Source organism: Lampris incognitus, chromosome 19, assembly GCF_029633865.1.
Source record: "Lampris incognitus isolate fLamInc1 chromosome 19, fLamInc1.hap2, whole genome shotgun sequence".
In the NCBI taxonomy this organism is placed as follows: domain Eukaryota; kingdom Metazoa; phylum Chordata; class Actinopteri; order Lampriformes; family Lampridae; genus Lampris; species Lampris incognitus.
The window spans coordinates 36718028-36738797 of record NC_079229.1 but is presented as its reverse complement, the minus strand read 5'-3'; the positions used below and the strand labels follow the sequence as shown (position 1 = coordinate 36738797).

Sequence of the window (20770 nt, the reverse complement as noted above, 5' to 3'; positions counted from 1 at the left end):
GGTTGCTTTGTTTGCCAGCCTGTTGATGAGGTTTCCTACTCACTCTTGTTCAGATCTTAAACCGTTGGTGCCCATGTGTATTATTATGTGAGCTGGTATGCCAAACTCGGGGTCAGAGAGATGACACAGGGCATCTTGTATTCTTGGGACTCCAGATTTTGGATACTCTCTGTCCAGGGAATAATATCTGTTCTTGAATAAATTTGCCATTGGAGTCAATCAGGATGGCCACCTTAGCTGGTGTAGGTAAGGTTTTTTTCCTTGGAAGGGGCAGGGGCTGAGCGTGTGTTGGATTCAGGTGGTGGAGCAAGATTTGTCTTTGCGGGGGCAGATAAGTCTGTTGGCTGCTGGGCTGCGAGGTGGGTGGCAGGTCAGTGCTCTGTGAGGGCTCTGGTGTGGGAGGTGGATATGTTGTTTTAAAAGTTTCAATCATTTCATCTGTTAGGTAGAACTTCTCTCTGAGTTTTGTAAATTTCCTTTTCATTTCACTCTGCATTTCTGTTATGTCTTTTCTCATTGTGTCTTTAAATTCTGTGAGCTCTTTCTGTAGCTTTTCTTTGTCTTGGATCAGACTTTTAATCTGTCTTTTTATTTCCTGCACTGATGCTCTCATCTGGTTCTGACATGTTCAAAATGTTTGCAGAAAGCTGCGTGCCATGCATTTGTGTTGTCTGTGTAAAAGAGCAGATTAGTGGTGACCATCTTGCCTTTGCTTTGGTAGCTGTCTCTGAACAGTCTCTGGGTTTTCTTTCTGGAGCTTCACCCTAAACTGTTGTCTGCCATTTCCTGGGTGTGTGTCTGGATATTCAAAAGGACGGGAACTGCATGGTGCTGCTGCTGCTGCTGCTGCTGCTGTGGCCAAATGCAATAATTATTTTTAAAAACAAAACAAAAAAAGGTCCGTGTATTCTCAGCTGATCGGGTAGGGGCTGGGAAAACGGCTGTTTACTTCTATCAGCTCTTGACGTCATGTTTAGCTGGTGTTGTTTTGTTAGCTAGCTAGCTAGCTAGCTACACGCGTTCCGCAGCTCTTGAAAGGTCCGTTCTTGCCGTAAAACGTAAGTTACACGGCTAGTTATAATGTACGAGGCTTCTCTTCTTCCGAACAGTGAAAAAAACTAAAAAGGTTCGCTTACTCGTTTGAATTTGTGTCTGTTCTGTTAGCTCATTAGCTAAGCTGCCAGCTGCTAGCGTTAGCTTCTTCTTCTTCTCCGTCGTCGTCGTCGACTTCCGGCTTGTTCTCCGTTTCTCAGGGGTCGCCACAGTGGATTTTAGTTTCCACCACCAATGGCGGCCGTTGTTCTGGGCTGGTTTTGCCTGTTTCCCGGTTGCAAATGTGTAGTTGCTACTCCTTCAGGTGTATTTGTGTAGTCCTTTGGTGCAGTTTGCTGTCGTTTTGGCCGTTTGAATCTCTTGGGCGTCGTCTTGTGGATGGTGGTTCCATAAATGCGCCGAAGTTAGCTAGCTAGCTAGCTAGCTTGCGAAGATTTAAAAGGGGTTTGTAGTGTTATGAGGCCGGTTAATAAAATTGACGTGAGAAATATTAATTACTAATTTACTTTTTGCAATTGTGACATTTGCTTGGTTTTGAAAGGTTTAACTCATTTTAGAACAAAAATAATGTCAACATTTCAGGAGCTCCTGTAACCCATGCTCGCTCTCTCTCTCTCTCTCTCTCTCTCTCTCTCTCTCTCTCTCTCTCTCTCTCTCTCTCTCTCTCTCAGGGTCTTGGCTGGTCCATTTGCAACTATGATCCTTGGAGACCTTGGTGCCGAGGTCATTAAGGTGGAGAGACCAGGTGAGTTTGTTTGACAGATTAATTAAACGAGTTAAAGTACACATGCATACAATAAAATAAGTTCTTATTTCTAAAGCCTTTCCTAGAGGAGAAAGGGGTGGAGCTCTGTGATACTGGAGGGTTCAACCATTTTAACTCTCAGTTCAAATTCGAAAAGAATTAAAAAGATCCTGTTTGCAAAATGAAATACCAGCGGAAAAGTGTTTTTCCTTGTGTGTGTGTGTGTGTGTGTGTGTGTGTGTGTGTGTGTGTGTTTTAGTATACCGATACCAGGCTACAATGGAATTCTAGTGTATTTTGTAGTTTCTATGTGTTGTATGTTGTCATTTCTTCGACTGTAATACTCTAACAGGACACTCATTCACAAGTACCTGAACATTCCTGTCAATTTGTGCTTTGAAAATCAATAAACAAAGTTTGTAAAAAAAAAAGAAAAGGAATTCTGAAATTTGCCCAAGACATAAATCTGATCCCAAAAGTCAGGAGTAACAGCCATCCGTCCATTATCCGAGCCACTTATCCTGCTCTGTGTGTGTAACAGGAGCAGGAGATGATACCAGGGCCTGGGGTCCTCCATTTGTCGGCACAGAAAGCGCCTACTTCCTCAGTGTGAACCGAAACAAGAAGGTCCATATCCATACACACACACACACACACACACACACACACACACACACGCTGACTTCGTCACCTCTTGTTTGTGTCCCCCTTGGTTTGCATTGAAAACCAGAATTTTTGAAACCGGAGTCAAATTTCATGTGGGTGCAAACCTACATGGCCAATAAACTTAATTCTGACTCGGATTCTGATTTTGTCTTTTACAAACTGGGTCAGATTGTTAGTTTATTGAACTATGAGTGTAGTGATGTCACTTCCAGGGTTAAGAATGAATAATTGTGTGTTTCCAGTGGGCGTCCGGGTAGTGTAGTGGTCTGTTCCATTGCCTGCCAGCACGGGGATCCCGGTTCGAATCCCCGTGTTACCAATGGCTTGGTTGGGCGTCTACAGACACAATCGGCCGTGTCTGCGGGTGGGAAGCCAGATGTGGGTATGTGTCCTGGTCGCTGCACTAGCGCCTCCTCTGGTCAGTCAGGGGCGCCTGTTCGGGGGGAGGGGGAACTGGGGGGAATAGCATGATTCTCCCATGCGCTACGTCCCCCTGGTGAAACTCCTCACTGTCAGGTGAAAAGAAGTGGCTGGTGACTCCACATGTATCAGAGGAGGCATGTGGTAGTCTGCAGCCCTCCCCGGGTCAGCAGAGGGGGTGGAGCAGAGACCAGGACGGCTCGGAAGAGTGGGGTAATTGGCCAAGTACAATTGGGGAGAAAACATCCCCCCCCAAAAAAATTGTATGTTTCCAGTCCTGTGACACAGAATCTTGCAATGAGATAACCATGTCACATGACATGTCACATGACATGATGGTTGGCCTCAGTGGGACTGAAGCTGTTCTGGCAGTTTTAATGCCATGCTCAGTTCCTAAGCTGTCTTTAAATCAGGCACTATGCTAGCAGAGCTACACAGGACTACTACAGTTCTTTTCTCTGTGGAGAGAACAGATGACAGTGATACTGCTGGGGTCAGAGGTTAAAGGAAGTTAAAGGTCATAGATGTCACATTATGTCTTTACCCTGCAGAGCATCGCTGTTGACCTCAAACACCCCAAAGGAGTCAAGCTCATCTCAGAGGTAGGAGGGTTTTGGTGTGTGTGTGTGTGTGTGTGTGTGTGTGTGTGTGTGTGTGTGTGTGTGTCCATTTAGCACATATATTTTGATATGTCAGCATCCTAAATGTGTTTCATTTCATTTTGAATCTCCTTTGGTGTTAAAAATGCTTAAGATGTTTGTGACATGATAATATAAGATGAATGAGTTGGTAAAATAAGATGATAATGGTAATAAGATGATATCAGATGTTGATATGAGATGAGAAAAATGTAGAGAAGTTATTTGGTTCCTCAAAACATTGAGATGAATAATTTGATGATCCAGATAAGAGTGTCTGGTAAGACTAGACGTACACACACATCTACACACCTGTCACTGTCTGAACATAACGTGTGTCTAAAGCCTCCTACAGATGGTGTGATGTGGGCCGTCTCAGATGAAAGATGACTAAACGTGGCGATATCTTTGGTCGTGGCTCCAAAATGGTGGTCCTACGTCGCACTGTGAGACAGGTTCAAAGACGGCCGTTATTACGGTCTTGCGACTGAAGATAACCTGGGACGAAAGTCTGACAATGTCAGAAATGTTGGACAGCCGTCTCACAATGTGGCTGCTGCTACGACCTATGTATACCAACCAACCAATAGAGATGCAGCACGAAATGACGTACTGATCAATGCCACGCACCATCTCTGCTGGCATGAAACACAAACAAACTTAATTGTTAGCACCTGAAACCCAAACGCCATGTATTCAACAAAACGAGCTAAAATGAGCAACAAAAGGACTTGATTCCTGCGTGGCGTCATGCTGCTCTACCAGCGGTGTAGACTGATGACGTGTGCTGATGTAACACACACAGTGATGACGTTTTTATGGACTTGGTCATAGCCTGCGATTCAGTAGTGTTATCGTCGTACAGTCTACACACATCACACTTGATGTCGTACCCAATTTTATTAGATCCATATCGCACAGTGTGGCCTGCAGTAAACTTATAGGACTGCTGGGCTCACGCAGTCTGTAGGAGGCTGTAGTGTGTGTACATAGTTTGCCTTCATGCATGCTCAATAATCCAGGTAAGAAGATCACAGAGAGGTGAATCAGTTCATCTGGACAAAACGTTTGGCAGATAGTCATCCAAAGGAGTTGAATCAAGTGCAGCTGGACTTGGTATATATCCGTGAAGGCGTTTAGCCTCTTGGATGAGAGGCGAAACGTGCCTTTCAGACTAGCTAGTCTGAAAGGCACGAACTGAGGGAGCCTCTTGGATGAGAGGCGAAACGTCTTCACGGATATATATCAAGTCCAGCTGCACTTGATTCAACTCCCTTGGCTAACCATGACCTGGATGAATGAGAACATTCACAGACACGTTTGACAGATAGGTTTCATCATCATCTAAATGACCTCTTCTGTCTCCGCTGACTGTAGGTACCCCACCCTTATAAACAATACAGTGGCTGCAGGTACCCCACCCTTATAAACAATACAGTGACTGCAGGTGTCCCCACCCTTATAAACAATACAGTGGCTGCAGGTGTCCCCACCCTTATAAACAATACAGTGGCTGCAGGTGTCCCCACCCTTATAAACAATACAGTGGCTGCAGGTGTCCCCACCTTTATAAACAATACAGTGGCTGCAGGTGTCCCCACCTTTATAAACAATACAGTGACTGCAGGTGTCCCCACCCTTGTAAACAATACAGTGACTGCAGGTGTCCCCACCCTTGTAAACAATACAGTGACTGCAGGTACCCCCACCCTTATAAGCAATGCAGTGACTGCAGGTACCCCCACCCTTATAAACCATGCAGTGACTGCAGGTACCCCATCCTTATAAACAATACAGTGACTGCAGGTGTCCCCACCCTTATAAACAATAGAGTGACTGCAGGTACCCCCACCCTTATAAACAATACAGTGGCTGCAGGTGTCCCCACCTTTATAAACAATACAGTGACTGCAGGTGTCCCCACCCTTATAAACAATACAGTGATTGCAGGTGTCCCCACCCTTATAAACAATACAGTGACTGCAGGTGTCCCCACCCTTATAAACAATACAGTGACTGCAGGTGTCCCCACCTTTATAAACAATACAGTGATTGCAGGTATCCCCACCCTTATAAACTATAGAGTGACTGCAGGTACCCCACCCTTGTAAACAATACAGTGGCATAACGACCCAAACCAACGATCAGTTTCATATTTAAATTACCCTGACCATTAACTAGTTACAGTGGCCATGTGTACTATTCACAGAGGATTGAGGAATGTTTGCAATCACAGCATTGTAAGATGGTGACAGATGTGTAACACAGGAGATTTAACACGTCAGGCCAGGACTCCACAGTCTACACCATCTACACAGTCTACACCCATCTACAGGCCAGAGGCCACACTTTCAGGGATGAGGATGTGCACATCCTTGATAGGGAGGACTACTTAGATTGAGAATAGACGGGAAAAAATACGTGTTTGTTTGTGTGTGTGTGTGTGTGTGTGTGTGTGTGTGTGTGTGTGTGTGTGTGTGTGTGTGTGTGTGTGTGTGTGTTTGTTCTCATCACAGCTCACTATGGTGTGTGATGTCGTAGTGGAGAACTATCTTCCAGGGAAACTGGATAAATTGGGTTTGGGATACCAGCAACTCAGCACAGCCAACCCCCAAATCATCTACTGTTCTATATCAGGTATGTCTGTGTCTGTCTGTCTGTCTGTCATAAAACATATGACTCTCTCCCATATGTTTTCTACCGTTGCTCTCTGGGAAGATGGGGGTTTAATGCCTTGCTAAAGGACACATCGGCATCAGTGGTTAACAGGGCAAAGCGAGCGTGTTTCTCAGCCATTTTACAGATTTTCCAGGAGAACGTGTGAATGTTCTCTGCTCTTCTTTAATCAGCTGACAGTTTCCACCGTGGTCCCAGCTGGACCGACCCGACCTGGGTTCTCTTTCAGAGCCGGATCCTCTAGACGGCCTGTTCCCATTAACATCAGCAGGTTAAAGAGGTTTTACTGGTTTTTATCAGGAGTACTGTGTCTTGTCCCTCAGGTCAGAAAAGCTGAAGTTTGGGTAAAGAGAAAATGCAGTAAAGGTTGATGGAATTTTATTTTTCAAATAAATGAAGATGTAGTGGGCAGCACAGTGGCGCAGTGGTTAGCGCGGTCACCTCACAGTAAGAAGGTCCTGGGTTTGAGCCCTGGGGTAGTCCAACCTTGGGTGTCATCCCGGGTTGTCCTCTGTCTGGAGTTTGCATGTTCTCCCCGTGTCTGTGTGGGTTTCCTCTGGGGGCTCCAGTTTCCTCCCACAGTCCAAAGACATGTAAGTCAGGTGAATTGGCTGTACTAAGACCAGAATCAGAATACTTATTCATCCCCAAGGGGAAACTGGGTATGTGACTGTGTCGGCCCTGTGCCTGGCAGCTTGTCCAGGGTGTCTCCCCGCCTGCCGCCCAATGACTGCTGGGATAGGCTCCAGCACCTCGCGACCCCAGTTGGGATAAGCGGCTTGGATAATGGATGGATGGATGAAGATGTAGAGCAACGTCCCATCATGTGACTATGTTCAGTCATAAACAGTCATGATGGATGGTGACACTACATGATACGTCTGGACGGAAAACAAAATTCAGATTATCAGACATGAGCCTGTGATGACAGCTCTGATGGCATACAGGTACATGTTGAAAGTTCTCACCTCTGAGTTTAGCATTTACTCGTAGCCGTCAGCTGTTGTTGCTAAGCAACCATTATCAGTGCTGTTTTGATGACGTGGTCTTGTCACACCCTGTGCACAGGAAGTTTTTTTTTTCCAAAAACACCAGTTGGTGGAAACATGCAGTAAGTTATTTGCATTTTCCACTATCAAATTCTCAAAATTTCACTTAAAATCTGCAGCATGTGGAAACAGACAAAGGGAACAGAGCTTGTGACCCCTCTTGTCTCAAGGCTTCTGCCTGTGAAGACACGCCCTTTTTCTGGTCACTCTGAGTGTGTGTGTGTGTGTGTGTGTGTGTGTGTGTGTGTGTATGTGCGCGCGATGCTGGTGTGGTCCCAGTCTCACTGAGTTTTGTTTTCTGTGTTTGCGGCTCGTGAAAATTTTACAGGCGGCGTCTCGCTCTGTTCAACAGGAAATAAAGTCCACCGTGTGGCAACTGGTAATCTGAACCGGCTGCCGGAGAAAGGAGTCAGTGGGAACGAGAGAACCCGAGTTTCTCCACAAATAGACATTAAATCACTGACTTACTGTCTGAACTTGAAATGAGGATAATGTGGAATGATGACAGTGATCTGTGCCTTGGAGAAAGACATAAATATTCAGCAACTCAGATTTTATCATTCAAACTTGGGTCACACAGCCGCACATCAAATATGGATGTGATCTTGGACCAGAAAGTGGTCCGAGATCAGAAAATGGACCATGAAAGTGGCCCCAATTGAGAGAGAAATGTTGGTTTTGCACATGGATTGTTGTGGTCACACTGCTCTAAAAAGATTTCTGTCCCATTTTAGGAAAAAATCGGAGTCAAATTTAAGTTGTCAGAACACACAACCTTGGCTTTTATGAGAAAAGTGGAACAGTCAAACTGCCAGATTTCATAATAGAGTTTAAAGGGGGTTTCCTCGACTTGAAGAGTGAGGTAGAAATGCCATTATGCCATCTGCCCTGCACAAATGCCTTTGAGCAAGACATCAAACTGCCTCATGTTTTCTTCTTGCTTCCGCTTCCGGTGTGGGAAGATGGCGGCGTGAATTTGCGTTTGCGGAGGCCTCACCCAGTACCGTCCATGCAGTGTCTTTGTCCACATCTGCGTCCAAGTTTTGTCTTTGTTTAATGGCTGGGAGAGCCTGGTCTGCTTCGTCCGGTGGGCCCGGGGACCACGGCCCTGCCTGGAGCTGAGCCCGAGGAGGAAACGCCGGGGGCGGTCTGGCAGGACGGGGAAGATGGGCGAGCGAAGCTAACTGCTAGCCCATGCAGACTGGCGGTTCCGACTGGCATCCTGGCTGGCGTTCGTTCCCTTGGACATTGATTTTTTTTTGTTTAGTTTTGATATGTGTGTTAGTTTGGATATGTGTGTTCTTGTAGTTTTTGGATGTGTTTTTGTCTTTGTGTTGCACTGCTGTGGGCTGGCGGAAACGGCGTTTTGTTTCATTTCATGTACGCAACTGCATGAAGTGAAGTGTTCCTGATGCGCTGTATTTTCTGATAGGGTTTCTCTATTGGCACCAGCGGGCTGCAGTTCCTGTCCTGACCACTTGGCGTCTCTGCACGCCGCTAAATGCGCTCCTAAGTGGTTTGGCTGTGCAGAGAGAGAGATGAGAGCTGCGTGGTGGGTTTTTATGTCAGTGCTGTGTTCAGCGGACTCTGTTATCCACCACTTCACAGAGCCGATAGAAGGCCGGAGGGGCAGTAAACAGTTATTTATCTTGTGTAGCTGCAGCGTGTTCATACCGTCTGTGTTAAGGCTTTAAAAGTACCCCGCTACCCACCCAGAGACACCCTGCACACTCAGTTTATCTAAACTACACAGTCAATTTATAAACCATGTTAGAGGCTGCTTTACTCTGTGGCCTGTTTACTGTGTCATTTATCATTTATTGCGAGTTTAAGGTGTTTTTATTCATATTTACAGTTTTCTTTGTTCATTTGAGGGAAGGTTGGAAACAGGCGACTCCAATATCCTCCAGGCCAAATTGTTCTCTTGCTCTTTACACTTCCTCCTTTTCATCTGTTACTCCTCTCTTTCCCTCTTTCTCTCTCTATTTTCCCTTTCTCCCCAGAACCCCCACCGCCCTTCCGTCCCTATCCCCGAGAAAAAAAGAAAAACTGCATTACCCATGAGGCCTCATTAAAGCGAGGCAGCTGGATACAGGGAAGTTGAATGGAGCAGATTTACAGTGCAGTACATCCTGCGTCATCTCCTGTCTCCTCCAAACCACAGCCTCCCTCAGTCTCTGTCAGAATATTCCGGACCGCTCTGACCCGGGAATGGGATTTGGCAGCGAGTTCTGAGATTTAAAAGCAGAGAAGGCCAACGGAGAGCCTTCTGAGTGCACTTCTGTCTAACGTTTCATTTCAGCTGGCCTTTCTGGATGTAATATACCCCCCCCCCTATTCAGACAGTCACATTCATTGGCACTGGGAGCTTCCCAGTAACACCAGTTCTTCACATTTCTTCTATGAGGAACTTCCCAGTACAACCAGCCTTCTAGTTTTTTTTCTATTGGGAGCTTTGCAGCAAAACCAGTCCTCCTCTTATTATTTTGAGACTTCCCAGTCCAACCAGTCTTTTACTGTCTTTAAGTTGGGAGCTTCTCAGTCCAACCAGTCATCTAATTTTTCTACTGGGAGCTTCCCAGTACAACCAGTCTTCTTCCTTTATAATACTGGGAGCTTCTCAGTACAATCTGAGATTGATACAAGTGTGTGTGTGTGTGTGTGTGTGCGTGTGTGTGCGTGCACGCTTCTCAAGAGTATTTTGTGGAGTGAGTGCCTTGCTCGGCGGCACACCGTTAGAAAATGCTGATGTATCATCTTTCGTCCGGCCTCCCTGGCAGCAGCGGCAGTAGATATGTGTGTTTCCTGAACAGGATGACTCTTCAGCAGGACCTCGTCTGTGACTTGTTGACTTGACGGTAGATGTTGGGTTCCTAAATCTTCTGTGTTTATGTCAGCAGTAGAACATGGAGCCGAAGCCACTCGTCCAAGTCATGGCTGAAGAGTAAACAACCTGTTCAGTCACCAACCCAGCAAACACACGTCTCACTGTGACACAGACATGTAGAGACAACAGGTGGAACATGTCACCGTGTGTCCTTTAAAGTAGGAGTTTTTATGAGACAGGCGGAGGAACAGGCACACTTTCCCGGGTCTATTGAATTAACACAAGGTTGAACCTCCCACAGTGATGTCACAGTTGATTCATGGCTGTGGATTGGTTGATTTTTTTTGTTGTTGATTGACTTAGTCTCAGGTGGCCAATCAGGAAGGTTTATTTCTGTTTGGACAAGCCTTACCTCACTCAGACCTCCATTTGTCCCAGTAGTGATTTAGAACGTAGGGTCACTATAGCAAGTCTCTGAGGGGCCCGGGCCCCGCAGGACTGTGGCACTAAAGGGACCAGATCACCTTAAGAGACAGACAGAGAGACAGGCAGGCAGGCAGGCAGACAGACAGACAGACAGACAGACAGGTCTGGTGATAGCCAAGCTTTCAGGCTCGCTGCTCTCCATATGGCTTCCCATTATCTGTGTGTGTGTGTGTGTGTGTGTGTGTTTGCGTGCATATGTGTGTTTTAGAAATGTTTCGTTCGTTAGGGGAGTGACAAATGGCTCTCTATTCCTCTGTCTGGCGCGCGTGCACGCGCACACACACATATATACGTATATATACACTTTGCTTGCTTTAGGTTGTCCGTCGTGTCCGATGATGACGATCCTGCCTCTGTCACTTGTGAGTCTTCTTATGGCTGTAAAGCCCAATCCGCGATCCACAATGTCTGCCACAGACAGAACAGGTGAACTCCCTGACTGGGGGTGTAGGTGTGGTACTGGCTTCATGTCTCTTCAGACGTCTCCTGGTCCATTGATCACCGCAGTCCTTCTTGAGGTTTTGCACCCCTTGTTGACAGAGCTGCCGCCAGATGGAGCGTTGGGCGGCAGTGTCCTCCAGCTGGCTCGGGTTCAGGCCGCACTTTTTTATGATGGTCTTCAGCTGGTCTTTGTACCGTTTTTCTGGCCCCCTGCCAAGCGGCGGCCAAGATGTAGCTGGCCATACAGCACTTTACGCGGTAAGCGCTCCTTTGGCATCCTGATGACGTGGCCGAGCCATCGAAGTTGGTGCTGGGTGACGGTAGCCTCCATGCTGATGCAGTTGGTCTTGCGGAGTATTTCAGTATGGGGGACTCGGTCACGCCAGGTTATCCTCAGGATGCATAGGCATCTGATGTGGAAGGCCTCTGATGTAGATATATACACATACACACACACACACACACACACACACACACACACACACACACACACACACATACACACACACACACAGACGATGTTGATTGGCTGTGAATTGTTGAGTTCTTCGAAGTGAAAAACTTGATGTAGGGTCAGGTCTCCCAAAGGAAGCCGTGACCTTTGACCTCCATCTCAGAGGGCTTCTCCACACATAAATAGTCCGACGTCACTCTGTGGCACCAGTACGGCAGACCTGGCTCTCCACTTCCATTTATCTCTTCTCACAACTTACAGCACGTGTGTGTGTGTGTGTGTGTGTGTGTCTGTATGCGTGTGTGTGTGTGTATGTGTGTGTTGTCAGGTTATGGACAGACAGGTCCTCGGTCTCAGAGGCCAGGTTATGACTCCATCGCCTCAGCCGTGTCAGGAATGATGCACATCACCGGACCGGAGGTGAGTGTGGGTTTCTCTGCTGGTTCTCCTACGAGGTGACTTCAATTCCAGCAGAACTATTGTAAAAAAAAAACAAGAAAGTTTGCTACACTTGGTTTCATGTGCATCAGATGTTGAGCGTCCTGTCCGTAGAGGTGTCCTCATTTTGTCAAGCCTAGCGTCTCGCTGTCATTTGTTTTCATTTGTGCTGTCAGACATTCTACCAGAGAAGGCACTGCGCTTTAAATGGTGACGAGTTCTCACATGGAGAGCATCACATAGTGTGCAGAACATCACACAGCTGCTCAGGTCCTGAAGGAGCCGCAGTACTGTGCAGCAGGATGAGTTAAAGCTTTCTGCCAGCCAACGAGTTAGGCTGACTAGATAATGCACGTATGCAAACTAGACTGACTAGATGATGCTCATATGCAAACTAGACTGACTAAATGATGCGCGTATGCAAACTAGACTGACTAGATAATACACGTATGCAAACTAGACTGACTAGATGATGCTCATATGCAAACTAGGCTGACTAGATAATGCACGTATGCAAACTAGACTGACTAGATGATGCTCATATGCAAACTAGACTGACTAGATAATACACGTATGCAAACTAGACTGACTAGATGATGCTCGTATGCAAACTAGACTGACTAGATAATACACGTATGCAAACTAGACTGACTAGATGATGTTCGTATGCAAACTAGACTGACTAGATAATACACGTATGCAAACTAGACTGACCAGATAATACACGTATGCAATCTAGGCTGACTAGACAATGCTCGTATGCAAACTAGACTGACTAGATTATGCTCGTATGCAGATGATTGTCTAACCCTGACTACTGTCCATTTTAACACATCTGTGATGCATTCACATGGTACACAACAGAAACCAACACAAACTGTACCAACTGTACAACTCACAAAATATAAAAACTCTACAACATTTACACATGATACAATCTTTATAACTATAAAAAATACACACTTTTTTTTCACATCCTGGGCAGTTCTTTATTTTAAGGTTATTTTGTTGGTAGTTTATACCTTTATTAGACAGTTGCAGTGGAGAGCCAGACAGGAAATGGGAGAGAGAGGTGGTATGACATGCAACAAAGGTCACCGGCTGGATTCGAACCAGCGACATTGCAACCATGTAGCCATGTTGTATACGCTGTAACCATTCACCTACAGAGGCTCCCCATCCTAGTCCATTCTACCTTACAGCGCCCTCCTGTGGCAAAATGACCTCTCACTTTTAAACAAACACACAGACAAACACATTATGATACATTACAGTCATTTAGCCAATGCTTTTGTCCAAAGCGACTTACAATAAGTGCATCATTTAACTTAGGAAATCAGGAGAACTACTAATTATCAGAGGTCATAAGTGCATCTTCTCTCTAAACAAGCGTCTAAGAGCATGACCAGTGCTACAGTAAAAGTGTAAGAAAGAGATTTTTTTTTTAAATGAGTGAATACAATAAGTGCTACGAGCAAGTAACAGGCTCACCTTGAAGAGGTGAGTTTTCAACCTGCGCCGAAAGATGGGCAGCGACTCCGTTGTCCTGACATCAGTGGGGAGTTCGTTCCACCACTGTGGGGCCAGGACAGAAAAGAGCCGTGACCGGGTCGATCAGCAGCAGGGGCCTCTGATCAACGGGGCAGCCAGGCGTCCCGAGGCAGCAGAGCGAAGTGGTCGGGCGGGGGTGTAGGGCTTGACCATGGCCTGGAGATAGGAAGGAGCTGTTTCTTTCACTGCCCTGTAGGCCAGCACCAGAGTCTTAAACTGGATGCGAGCAGCCACTGGGAGCCAGTGTAGGGACATGAGAAGGGGAGCTGTGTGGGAGAACTTAGGACTGTTGAACACCAGACGAGCTGCAGCTTTCTGAACAAGCTCCAGAGGTCTGATGGCCGACGCCGAGGCGTATATGCACGTATGCCCACTCAGTCCCACATCACACATACACAAACACATGCTTGCAGTCATATCCAACAGGTTAAGTGTGTGACTTCCTGGTCCTGTGTTGTGTGTGTTGCAGGGTGGAGACCCTGTCAGGCCAGGTGTAGCCATGACAGACTTGGCCACCGGTCTGTACACGCACGGCGCCATCATGGCTGCCCTGCTGCAGAAACAGAAGACGGGGAAGGGAGTCCACATTGACTGTAACCTGCTGTCATCACAGGTGATCTGTCAGTCTGTGTGTGTGTGTGTGTGTGTGTGTGTGTGTGAATGGCAAATACAAAATGTTAAAAGTTGAACAGAACAGACACATGAGCAGACATCTTCATGGTTATACTGCTGGTATTGTGCAGCTCCCAGTAACCAAGACTCAGCATGCCTGATAAACAAACGTGTGTGTGTGTGTGTGTGTGTGTGTGTGTGTGTGTGTGTGTGTGTGTGTATGCATGCATGTCTGTATGCATGTGCATGTATGTTCTTCTGTGCTTGTTAGTGAATGTGTGTAGCATTTCATCTCTGTGTGTTGTTCTTTTCTGTGTGTATCTTAGTGAGTGTATGTCTTTCTGCATACTATGTCTTTCTGCATACATGTGTGTGTCTGTATTTTTTTTTTTTGTGTGTGTATCTATACAGGTCTGAGAATATGTATCTGAGTGTGGGCATGTTTCTGTGTGTGTGTGTATGTGTGTGTGTGTGGTCACATCTCGGAGTCCTCTGTCCTCATTCGATTCAGAAATATTCACATTCCCTTGGAGCTCTCAGGTATTTAAACAAGTCAGTGATGGATCCTCACAAGTCTCCGGCTTTAAACAACCTGACGAATGTGTTCCTCAGTCTTTGTCACATTTACATAAAACAAACCGTATATTTCCTGTGAAAGCCTGAGACACACATACTAATGGAATAATGCATCTTCTGCAGTTTGAAATAGTCGAGACACCCAAGGCGTGCTTGATTTGTGGCGTTGGGACGCGCCGTTTTGGAAGAGACTGCTGCTGTTTTACGAGCTCCTTTCATTTGTCTCTCTGTGCACGGAGAGAGGAAGCACAGCGTCCCGCAGCACTTCATCTCAAACCTTTACTTTCCATGTGAGGAACCCTGGTTTGACCACAGGGTTTGCCATAAAACTCATGCAGTAATGAAATGACGAAGGCAGAACAAACCACCTAAACCACAGCCATTTCGGTGAGGTCATGTCACAGAGACAAGCCGTGCAGGATCCTCCTCCGTTCACTTCAGCAGATCCAGTTTCAGTCATCATGGTCTGGTTTCAGTGTTCAGCAGCTTTCAGACCCACCCAGCATCATTTATTCATCATGTATTCCAGACTCAATCAACCTTTACAGTAAGATTGGGTTTTTCTGACAGGAGTGAAAACTCCATGTGGACTCGGGTGCGTATCAGAAAAGTCTGGCAGGTTTGTGGAAAAGCGGCGGTCTCATTCGGTTTCTAGTCAGACCGTTTCTGCCATGAAAGCAGTTTCAGTAAGATCTGAAAAAAAATGAAGGAAATGAGGGCGTGATGCAATTCACTGCACAATTACAGCTGAGTGATTTGTTTGTTTTGAAGCTGCAGTCAGTCACTTTTCTCCATTAATAAGTGTTTATTTGGTCCATTCTAAAGGTGGAGGTGATGTGGTGGTGGTGTTGGCCAGACAGTCAGTCTTCCAGTAAAACAGTGTTGTGATATAGTGGCTGTAGGAGGTAGAGAGAAACAACCTGTTGACTCTGATTTTCTAGGACTACAAACAAGATGTAGCAGGACTACAAACCAGGTGTAGCAGGACTACAAACAAGGTGTTGCAAGACTACAACAAGGTGTAGCACGACTACAAACAAGGTGTTGCAGGACTACAAACCAGGTGTAGCAGGACTACAAACCAGGTGTGGCAAGACTACAAACCAGGTGCAATAGGACTACAAACCAGGTGTAGCAGCCACTGTGGCTGGTGTGCTGTCAGCTCAGCAGTAAAGTTACACCCTTGCAAAAATGGATCCTTGGCCCAAAGCTAACACAGACAGTCTAATGTATTACAAATTACATCACACTGTATGGGAACACTGCTGTACAGTCATGTTGGTTGTCATGGACACATCAGCATCACGTCTTGGTCTTTTTTCCAACACGTACGTGTTTGCTGCTGCACCAGTGTTCGTCCTACCTGGTGAAAACATCTCAACAGTGGTATACGGCAACAGTGGTATACGGAGACTGGAGAGTGTCTCCAACCACGGTGAAGATGACTGGTGACTGACTCCATCATACACATGGAGACAGTAAACAATTATTTGTAACATTTCCCAGGGAAACTGGCAGATCAGAACCCAAACACACGACTTCCGCTTCCGGTGTGGGAAGATGGCAATGCAAATTCACGTTTGCAGGGGCCTCACCCAGTACCGGTGTGGGAAGATGGCAGTGCGAATTCACATTTGTGGCAGCCTCACTCAGTATTGTCGATGCAGTGTCTTTGTCCACATCTGTGTCTAAATTTTTGTCTTGGTTTGTTGGCTGCAAGAGCTTGGTCTGCTGCGCTGTGGGCCCAAGGACTGCAGCCTTGCCTGGAGCTGCACCCGAGGAGGTAACACCGAGGGCGGTCAGACAGGAAGCGGAGCAGGCTAAGCTAACTGCCAGCTAATGCAGACCGGCAGTGCAGATAACAACAAGGGCAGTCTGGTGGTGGCCTCACCTGGCGTTGACTGGTGTTTTTGATGTCATCGTGTGGAGTACAGGGAGGTGTGTCAAGGGTGTCTGGCTGGGAGAGCTTGCGCTGGATCGGCTGGGAGGGCTTGGTCTGCTTCATCCAGTTGCTACAGGGACTACGGCCCCTGCCTGGAGCTGCACCCAAGGAGGAAACATGGAGGGCGGTCTGACAGGACACGTAATCAGGGCAGGCTAAGCTAACTGCTAGCCCATGCAGACCGGCAGTTCCGACAGTCATCCTGGCTGACGTTTGTTCCCTTGGACAGGGATTTTTTTTTTTTTTTTGCTTTGGGGGTGGCATGGTGGCGTAGTGGTTAGCGCAGTTGCCTCGCAGCAAGAAGGTCCTGGGTTCAAGCCCCAGGGTCGTCCAACCTTGGGGGTCGTCCCGGGTCGTCCAATCTTGGGGGTCGTCCCGGGTCGTCCTCTGTGTGGAGTTTTCATGTTCTCCCTGTGTCTGCGTGGGTTTCCTTCGGGTGCTCCGGTTTCCTCCCACAGCCCAAAGACATGTAGGTCAGGTGAATTGGCTGTACTAAAATGTCCTGAGGTGTGACTGTGTTGGCTCTGTGTGATGGCCTGGCGGCCTGTCCAGGGTGTTGCTCTGCCAGACGCCCAATGACTGCTGGGATAGGCTCCAGCATCCCGTGACCCTGATTGGGATAAGTGGCTTGAATAATGGATGGATGGACGTTTGGCTTGGATATGTGTGTTAGTTTGAATGTGTGTTGTTGTAGTTCTTAAATGTGTTTTTGTCTGTATGTTGCACTGCTGTGCGCTGGGGGAAACGGCATTTCGTTTCACCTCATGTGCACAAGTACTTGAGGTGAAATGACAAAGTGTTCCTGATTCCTAACAGACAGGGAGGTGACAGTAACCCAGTTTAATGGTCAAGGCAGGAAGTGGTCAGTACACAGGGAGTCAGTCTGACAGGTGACCAGATAGACAAGGGACACACAGGCAAAACAGGTTCAAAGCTCAAGTTCTAGGTACCGGGGTTTTTAGTCCAAACAGGTGAACAGACCCGACAAGGGGCAGGCAGAAGAAACAAGGTCCAGCAGACGAGCAGAAGACTTCCGACACAGGTAGACGTGGTGGAAGGAGAGTCGATGAAACACTGGATACACAAGACAATGTGTCAGGAGACCAGGGAGACCAGGGAGGACATGAGCTGCAGCCAGTCAGGGAATGGGAGCAGGTGTGGGCTACATGGGGTTAACTGAGGACAAAGCCAGGGGCAGGAACTGACACGACAAGACAGGTGAGGACTTCAGAATAAAACAGGAAAAACAGCAGCCGATGCCTGAAGTTATGACGAGCTGGCTGAACCGGGAGAATGGCTGAGTGAAGTAACCCAGGGGCCGTCGTAAAACCGCTGACCGGACTGGACTGAGAAACACGGGACATTATTAAGCGAGAAAATCGTGGCGTTCAGCTGTAAATCTAAAATCTCACAATAAGGTAAAATGGAGTATAATTTATCATTTACATCCACAGTTTATGACAGTGGGTACGTCACCTTCTCTCTCTGCCAAATCTGTTCTCTCTCTGGCTCGTTGGCAAACCCAAAGAAACCCAAACCTCCGGCTGGGAACCCACAATGCATTGTGCTTGTGTCTTAATGTCCTCATTTTGGTTTGACCTAAATGTGCTGTTGATACGGGGCTGGGCGACACAGACCAGACCTCTGTAATGTGAAGTCTTTATGGACCCAGCTTTGGCCGTGTGGAAGCAAACTCCATTTCAAACACTCATGAAACATATATATATATATATATATATATATATATATATATTTCCACTTTTCCCCTTTTTTCTCCCCAATTTGTATCTGGCCAATTACTCTGCTCTTTTTGAGCCGTCCCGTTCGCTGCTCCACCTCCTCTCTGCTGATCCGGGGGCGCCCCGACCGACCAGAGGAGGCACTAGTGCAGTGGCCAGGACCCACTTGCATCGGACTTCCCACTCGCAGACACGGCCAATTGTGTCTGTAGGGACGCCCGACCAAGCTGATGAAATATATTTTTAACATTATTTTGATCGTTTTTTTTTTTTTCTATTTCAGCTTCTCCTGCTGTTACAGCTTTTTCTTTTCTTTTCTTTTTTTAAATGTTTCCCTTTTTTCTCCCCAATTGTATCCAGCCAATTACCCCGCTCTTCCGAGCCGTCCCGGTCTCTGCTCCACCCCCTCTGTCAAGCCGGGGAGGGCTGCAGACCACCACATGCCTCCTCCCATACATGTGGAGTCACCAGCCGCTTCTTTTCACCTGACAGTGAGGAGTTTCATCAGGGGGACGTAGCACGTGGGAGGATCACGCTATTCCCAGTCCCCCCCACCCCCCAAACAGGCGCCCCGACCGACCAGAGGAGGCGTTAGTGTAGCGACCAGGACATATACCCACATCCAGCTTCCCACCCGCAGACACGGCCAATTGTTTCTGTAGGGACGCCCGACCAAGCCGGAGGTAACACGGGGATTTGAGCTGGGATCCCTGTGTTGGTATGCAACAGAATAGACCACCACACTACCCGGACGCCCCTGTTACAGCTTTGTACCACAGCCATAAGTCAACCTCCATCAAATCAGCCCCGTATGCAGGAATACATATTTTCTTTACATTTCTCTTCTCAGAGTGTTGAGATATCTGTTTTAAGCCCTTCTTCATTCGATGTCGGTGTTTGCTTTAAGCTCCATTTAGGACATCATCATCATCGGCGGTCACTCGGGGTCGAGTATGACCGTCCTCCCTCTGGGTCCTCAGATGGGTGTAGACTTAGACGTATGCCCTTTTTCCACTACATGGTACCAGCTCAACTCGACTTGCCCTTTTTTCGTTTGCCATTACTGGAAAGTACAGGCATTTTGGTAACTGTTACCACTTTTCTGGTGCCACCTTTGTCGAGGTTCCAAAAAAACTGGAGTGGGTACTAAAAACCTACACTGGGGGGTACTGTTACGGGAATGGAAAACGACACATTAGCGAGTCGAGTTGAGCCGGTACCATGTAGTGGAAAAGGGGCAGTAGACTGAGACTGCTTTTATTGTCATTGCCTTATATGCATGTCTCATACACACAAGGTAATGACATTACTTTTCACACGGACCACAGTGCCATACAAAAATAAATGACACACAATAAATATTAACAACAAAAAGTGCATTAAAAACAAGAATGACTTCACAGACCTAAACATCACAAGCACACCTGACACGGGCAGTGAGTAAGACGGTCAGAAAGTCCTTTTCTGTAGGTCTAAGTGTTCAGGCTGTTGAGGAACCTCACAGCCTGAGGAATGAAACTTGCATAATCTGGTGGAGGCAGCATGGATGCTGCGGTACCTCCTGCCAGAGGGTAGGAGGGTGAAGTGGATGTGGGAAGGGTGGGTGGGGTCCTTCAAAATGCTGAGAGCCTTCCGGGTGACCATGTGTCATAGTTGGCCTGGATGGATGGGAGAGCAGTTCCTATCATCTTTCCAGCTGTCTTCACTATCCGCTGTAGAGATTTGCCGTCGGAGGCCTTGCAGTTCCCATGCCAGACAGTAGAGGCCGATCCTGGAGCCGCATAATGGGAGGACGCCTGCGCGTGACAGCTTTTTACATGGAGAGGCTGATGCTCCTGCAGCCACCACACGGTCCTTGGTAGGAGGTGGCCAGAGTCCAGTGGCATGGAGAACCGAGACGATTGGGGACCACCCTCTGTTGCAGCCTTCATCCACCTTCACTGCCGTTGTGACCTGGAGACATCTTCCACCGGTTCCACCGTTGAGGTCTTTGTTGGATCGCGCTTCATCTGGGACCTCCCCCTTGACCTGTCCGTCTGGGGTGACCCTACCGGGAGCCAAGCTCCGGACAGCATAGCTCTTTAGTACACGCACGCTTCTCCACCATGGCAAGGTGGAGATCCAGGAGAAGGACGTACACGTACTGCTGCATAAAGTAGATGATCACTCTGATCGTAAGTGTGCTGAGGTGTTTATTTTAAGACATTTTCTAAAAGGTTGACAAAACAATGCAACATACTGCAGTGTATGTAGTATCTCAACACAATGCATTGACTCGTGATAGGAATACTGTCGCCACGTTCTTGACAATACCTCATTACATGCAAAACTCACTCAGCTCTTCTTCATGAGGTCTTTTATGTCGTTTTCTTTACAAATCAACATCCAAGACGTGTTTAAGAACAACTGGGGAGGTTAACGACTCTGATGCACGTCTAATAAGAACAAACTGAAGAA

At 47.2% G+C, this 20770-nt stretch overlaps 1 protein-coding gene across 1 annotated transcript in view; it reads left to right on the top strand.

The window, feature by feature from the left end:
- Positions 1-20770, top strand: part of sugct (succinyl-CoA:glutarate-CoA transferase) — a 172954-nt gene that overhangs the window by 8318 nt on the left and 143866 nt on the right. Inside the window, exons 3-8 of the mRNA XM_056299650.1 lie at positions 1725-1798; positions 2340-2425; positions 3436-3486; positions 6039-6159; positions 11784-11875; positions 13914-14057. Coding sequence (XP_056155625.1) covers positions 1750-1798; positions 2340-2425; positions 3436-3486; positions 6039-6159; positions 11784-11875; positions 13914-14057 — 543 coding nt within the window. The 5' untranslated portion in view covers positions 1725-1749. The remainder of the gene's footprint in view (positions 1-1724; positions 1799-2339; positions 2426-3435; positions 3487-6038; positions 6160-11783; positions 11876-13913; positions 14058-20770) is intronic.